Source organism: Phaseolus vulgaris, chromosome 5, assembly GCF_051622355.1.
Source record: "Phaseolus vulgaris cultivar YP4 chromosome 5, ASM5162235v1, whole genome shotgun sequence".
Lineage (NCBI taxonomy): Eukaryota > Viridiplantae > Streptophyta > Magnoliopsida > Fabales > Fabaceae > Phaseolus > Phaseolus vulgaris.
This window is the reverse complement of record NC_143502.1, coordinates 42950925-42956430: the sequence shown is the minus strand read 5'-3', so window position 1 is coordinate 42956430 and position 5506 is coordinate 42950925. Positions and strand designations below refer to the sequence as shown.

Below are 5506 nucleotides of genomic sequence, written 5' to 3'. Positions count from 1 at the left end.
GTTTTATTGATTATATATATATATATATATATATATATAATAACTTTGACATGAATTAACAGAAAAATAACCCTTTGACAGCTATCAATTTTTTGATAATTTGCTTTAATAATAAAATGTTTTATTTATATGATAATAAACATAAAAAAAATTGAAATAAAAATATTATATATAATTTATCAAAGCATGGTATAAAATAGGAAGGTGTAAAGCTATCATGTTCTAAATTAATATTTAATATATTATCGCATTTTGTTTTGCAGTCACAATTATTTCAGTACTTAGAGTTTTTATGATGTCCAAATTATATAGACAGCAACCATACCAGAAAGACTAAAAATATAGTTTTAACAAAGAAAAACATTTACTTAACAGCACACCCAATAAATTAATATTTTAATTATATTTAATTTATTTTTTAATTTTAATATTAATTTTGGGTGGAAAAGTAAACTTTTCCAAAAATTTAAGTGCCAAAGTAATTGGGTAATTTTTCTAGCATAAAGTTTCTTTTGACAGTGCTAATAGCAAAAAAACATCCCAAATGGTATCAATGTATCAGCACCTTTTTCTTACAAGTTCCAGAGCCATGAAAGCTTAGCCTCCTAATAGATGCAGCTTGAAAATTTCTAGATTCTAATACTCTATCTTAATCTATATATTGCTATCACCATCTGTTTTTCTTCTAGAGTAGAGGTGCATCAATGTCAGATCAGATCCCTTCTTCAGGGATTATGCATTTACCATTATACTATCGATTCATCACCTTCCATCACTAACAATCTGTGCCTGGGATCCATTTTCATCAGGGTGTATCTGTAAATCCTCAGCATTCAAACCATCAAAAAAAATACTCACATGAGAGAAAGAACATAAAAAGGGAAACTAACAGTTGAATTAGAATCAGTAACAGTGGAATTGCTGTCACCTGGTGATTTCTTTCCTCAGTGAAGCTGACAGTTCTGACCTTCAACTCCCCTCTATTTGTAGTTAACTCATCTAATATTTCAGCATTAACTATTTCTACTGATCCAACTCCTGGTGATTCCATCTCCTGTTAAGAGTAAACAAGCTCTTTCGTATCCCACAGTGCAATGTAAAGGAGAATTAAGAAGAAATGGTGATAATATTGAGTATGGCATCATTACCCTGAAGGACCTATTGAAAGTTAGTCCTGGAGCAGCAACTATTTCTTCATATTCAGCTGCGTCTAGTTCCCTAAGATGGTGAGGCTTGAACAGCTTGGGGAGTATATGCTGCCTCAGTGTGATCAGGAAAAAGAAAGGCAAGGGGAACAGTATTCCAGCTATGGGAATCCATGTCACTCCAAAGCAAACCAAGAAATACACAAATTGGAAGATTGTGAAGGCTACTATGTATTTGTGAGGTACTGACTCAACAAAGGAAGCATGATCCCCCTCCAACAACCTGCCAAAAATTATATATAGGTTGGTGTTGGAAATAGAATTAATTGAATGAGAATATTGACAGTGGAAATTTCATGCTTTGGTAAAAATGGTGAAAGAATAGTAACTTTTACTTACTTGTACCACCTACTAGGTCTTACAAAAAGGAGTAGCAACCTTTCCCAGAATTGATTTCCTGGAAGACTATCAATGGCCATGTAAGCAAAATATCCCCACAGAACTGAAGTTGGTATCTGTTTTATGACAGGCATGCCAAAGATGGATGCTCCTATAAGGATTGATTGTAAAAGATTGCTCACTCTCTGCTCCTTTACTCTGACAGGCAAATATGCATCAATGTGTTTCTCAGGATCAAAGTTACTCTTGTTGTCAACTCCTTTGTCTTCACCGTTTAAGACAACCTCTTTCAAATCCTCTAGTTCTTTGACGACTGAATGATTCTGCAAGCAGTCAAATTCACGACCAAAAGAAAAGTAAGCTATGTATCAATTCACTTAATTGGACAGGGGCAAGAGGATTAAGGGAGTATATGCTTACATCTGGACAGTTATCCATTTCTATGAACACTGCTTGCATCTTCCCATAGATTTCAGAATTGCTAGCTTTCTGATTTATGCTTTCCTTGGCACTTTTAACCATCTTTCTTCGGATCAACTGCCATTGAAATAAATAAAAAAACACCATATCAAGTAAGCCATTCAATCAAGATAGTCACTACTAATACTCATTTATCCTTTCCACCTGTTTCTTGAGAACAGCCAGGCTCTTGGTGTGCATAGGAGATTGAGGAAGAACTCCATTTGAAGGTGGTAAGCCAATTAATCCACAAAGCAAAGTCTGAAATTATTTATCCAAGGAAAATCATCAATTCCACTCGGATCACTGGTGTAAATGACCATTAAACAGACAAGTACAAGAGAGAGATATACCGTTAGTCCTAGCAACAATATGTCATAGTGGTATGCAGAAGGTTTCTTGAGATTGAATTCCTTCTGTTGTGCCAACTGGGAAGCAACACTATGGTCAAAGAAGTAAAGCCCCGCTATCATTAAGGCGGGAATAAAAGCAGCAAAAATATAAGAAGGAGAAACCTTCCCCATATCCTGCAGAAAATGCTGTATAAGTAATCTCCAAAACTACTAAAGTAAGAAGTGCTGTGACTATATGCAATATTACTGATTACATTGATTACTGTCCAGTGATGTAAAGATGTAGAGTCCCAAACAAGAGGAGAGGTGAGCCTTCTGGGAACTCCAGAAGGCACTTTACTCGGTACTATGAATGATAGTGCTGTCCACACCACCACCATTAAAGGCACCCCATAGTCTGCAACGAAACTTCTAAACCACCCTGTTCAATAAACAAACAATGTCAGATTCCCCACTTCAACCATGCTATGGCTCAAATCACTTGAAGTTCACTTAACAAACCTGTGCCATATAACCATGACCTTGCTTTTCTGCTCTTTAAAGACGTATAGAGAAGGCCAAAGGTGAAAATAATGCCCAGCAATCCATTTGCATACAGCCAATGAAAATGGTACTTTTCCGATATTGGGTCTCCCTCTTTAGGAACTTTGAACTCACTTACAATTCCCTGAACTTGCAAAAACTTGTATCAAAGTCCTTTTCCCATGTATTATGCCAAATCATGTTTAATTTGATAGTTGATACCTAGACTAATATACCACAAACTGACCTTTATAGCCTCTTGAAGGAACAAGACTGTGATCAACATGCCAAAAAGCTCACCAGCGATCCTTGTAAATTTATTGATGATATTTCCAGCATTGAATATTGCTAGAAGAAACAGCAAGAGAGCAGTCCATACACAAACCCTGGGATGTTAATTATATCAATTAGACATTGATTTCACAACAAACTTGGGTCTTATAGAAAGTGTTTTTCTTACCATCCTGCCCAAGCTAGAAAGAGTTCTCGTCCCAAGGAATCCTTATCTTTGGCAAAGTTGTACAAATAGGTGTACATAATGATAGTGGGTTCAGCAACTCCTACTATTAAGAGAGGCTGGCCACCCAAAATTGAGTGTATAATTCCACAAATAGCTGTAGAAGCCAGCGTTTCTACCGTACTCAAGCTTCCATCTATAGACAAATAACAACTTGTTCAATCTCACTGTCAAGTTTTTCACTAATAAAGATAGTTCGAATGAGACAGAAGAACTAATCTCTAATTTTTCATTCATACATTTAACTTGAAACCATTCCTTCTCATGCTCACTCATATATAGTGAATGCGTGAGGGGTACAAAAAGCTTGTGCTGAATGTATGAAACACACTCATTCGTAGTATAGAAGAAGCATTTCATTCAACTTTCTTATGAAATACGAAAGATGTACTTCGCTAAAATACTTCTAAATAAAATCATGAGATTTATTAATGTAGAATTTTTATTTTCTTATAGTAAAACACTTCTTTTAAAAAGCAAGTTGGTGGAGATAACTAATCCGAAAAGAAAGAAGTATCTGGCAAGTTAATCCTTCTATAAACGAAGTGTGTTACGTTGGAAAACATCTTTTGTATACACATATATGTTAAGACAAACACCAGATAAGAGAAGAAGATAAAAAAAAAACCTGTGTCTCTGCTTAGCTGCTCGCCAAAGGCAATAACTGGAAGAGCAGAAGCAAAGAAAATATAGGTAGTTGGGGCTAATATTCTGTCAACAAAAAGAGAGTTTTCATTAAAGAGTACCATTTTTCTTAAAAGTCTGCTTAATGATGAACTGATATAGAACAAACTTACCCTGCTCCTGAGTAGAGACCAGTTGTCCAATCATCTTTATAGTGCAGAGCTCTTCCTCGAAGGTCGTTTTTAACACCCTTGAAAGGTGCTTTTAAGCTTTCCATCTCTGCATCCACACTCTGATATGAGTCAAAACCATTAAAAATTCTCAAGCATCCAAAGGCATAGAAAAAACGTGAAAGTCAAAAACAATACAAATACAATCACTTAAGGTTCTCTCTATTGGTTTAGGCTTCTTTCACCAACCAATTTGACTGGAAACAGGGCACATGACCATCACTGGAACAGTCAAAAGAAATTAAAAAAAAAAATACTGAAAAACACGGAAATGTATGACTCCAATTTAACATTCGTTTTCAGTTTCTGGAAGTTCTGTTCGATCAATAACAAAACATAACCGAAAGTGGTATAAATAACACGATACTCGTGTTCAAGACAAGAAAAAAAAAAACAGTTAAACAAGAAATCAGAATTCCTACACAAAAAAGAAGCCAAACTCATCACATTTACAAGTACATGCAGAATTCATACACAAACCAACTGACGCCGTTTGAACAACAAAAAGGCACATGCAGATTGAAAAACGAATGCATATATACGAATGATGCATAGTTAATACTCAATGCAAAAACGATAAGAACGAAGAAGAAGAAGAAAAAGAGAGATGAAACTGTACGTAGCGGGAGTTGTTGACGTGGCCACGAGGAGAAGAGCGAAGCAAGTGTTGGAATTGGTTTTGCGTTTGAGTTTTGGTGCTTTTATTACGGCAGAAGAGTAATGAGACGAGAGAGAAGCAAAGTCCACGTTGTTGAGAAGGAGAATCCTAACTGGTCCCCACTGTCACAAAAAAAACTACTGTTTTACAAATCTGAAAGCATTTCACACTCAAAAAGTGCATCGAAGTTTTTTGAGATGGTGAAGTTGAACTTTGTATCATGAAGAGTGAGGAAGTGTTAGGTTGAAGAAGAAGAGAGAAGAAGGTAGTTTCTCCAAGAGAAAATGATACTTTAATATTTTTTAGAGTTTTATACAACTCTACCATGAATTAAAAAATAAATATATAATAAAAAAAAATTATAATTAAATAATATTAAAAAAATATTAAAAATAATAATATTAAAAATTGTAATGTGATTATATAAAATCTTGAAATTATCAATGATATATATTCACAAATATTCACTATACAATTTCTAATTGAAAAATGATACATTGAAAGCTTGTTCTAATATTTTTTTTATGAAATAACAACAATACCCTTTTTCATATCATCAGGTTGTATAGTGGAGCAGTGTGTTAATATATCATTATTCT

The 5506-nt window shown here is 34.5% G+C and overlaps 1 protein-coding gene across 1 annotated transcript; it reads right to left on the bottom strand.

The window, feature by feature from the left end:
- Positions 1-482: 482 nt before the first annotated feature.
- Positions 483-5193, bottom strand: LOC137836000 (boron transporter 4). Its single transcript, XM_068644792.2, has 14 exons — positions 4869-5193; positions 4193-4298; positions 4024-4106; positions 3339-3531; positions 3126-3264; positions 2858-3023; positions 2611-2777; positions 2357-2530; positions 2169-2264; positions 1965-2081; positions 1545-1867; positions 1149-1428; positions 929-1054; positions 483-816 (listed from the first exon to the last, which is right to left on the bottom strand). The coding sequence occupies exons 2-14, from the start codon at positions 4294-4296 to the stop codon at positions 763-765; spliced, it is 2022 nt and encodes a 673-aa protein (XP_068500893.2). The 5' UTR covers positions 4297-4298; positions 4869-5193; the 3' UTR covers positions 483-762.
- Between the last annotated feature and the right edge of the window lie 313 nt (positions 5194-5506).

Bases quoted from the DNA above. Each gene is read 5' to 3' on its own strand.
- LOC137836000 (XM_068644792.2), bottom strand. From the start codon at position 4,296: ATGGAAAGCTTAAAAGCACCTTTCAAGGGTGTTAAAAACGACCTTCGA. The intron at 3,265-3,338 runs GTAAGAAAAACA...TTAACATCCCAG, and splicing joins TTTCTAGCTTGGGCAGGATG to GGTTTGTGTATGGACTGCTC. The intron at 1,055-1,148 runs GTAATGATGCCA...TACTCTTAACAG, and splicing joins CTTTCAATAGGTCCTTCAGG to GAGATGGAATCACCAGGAGT.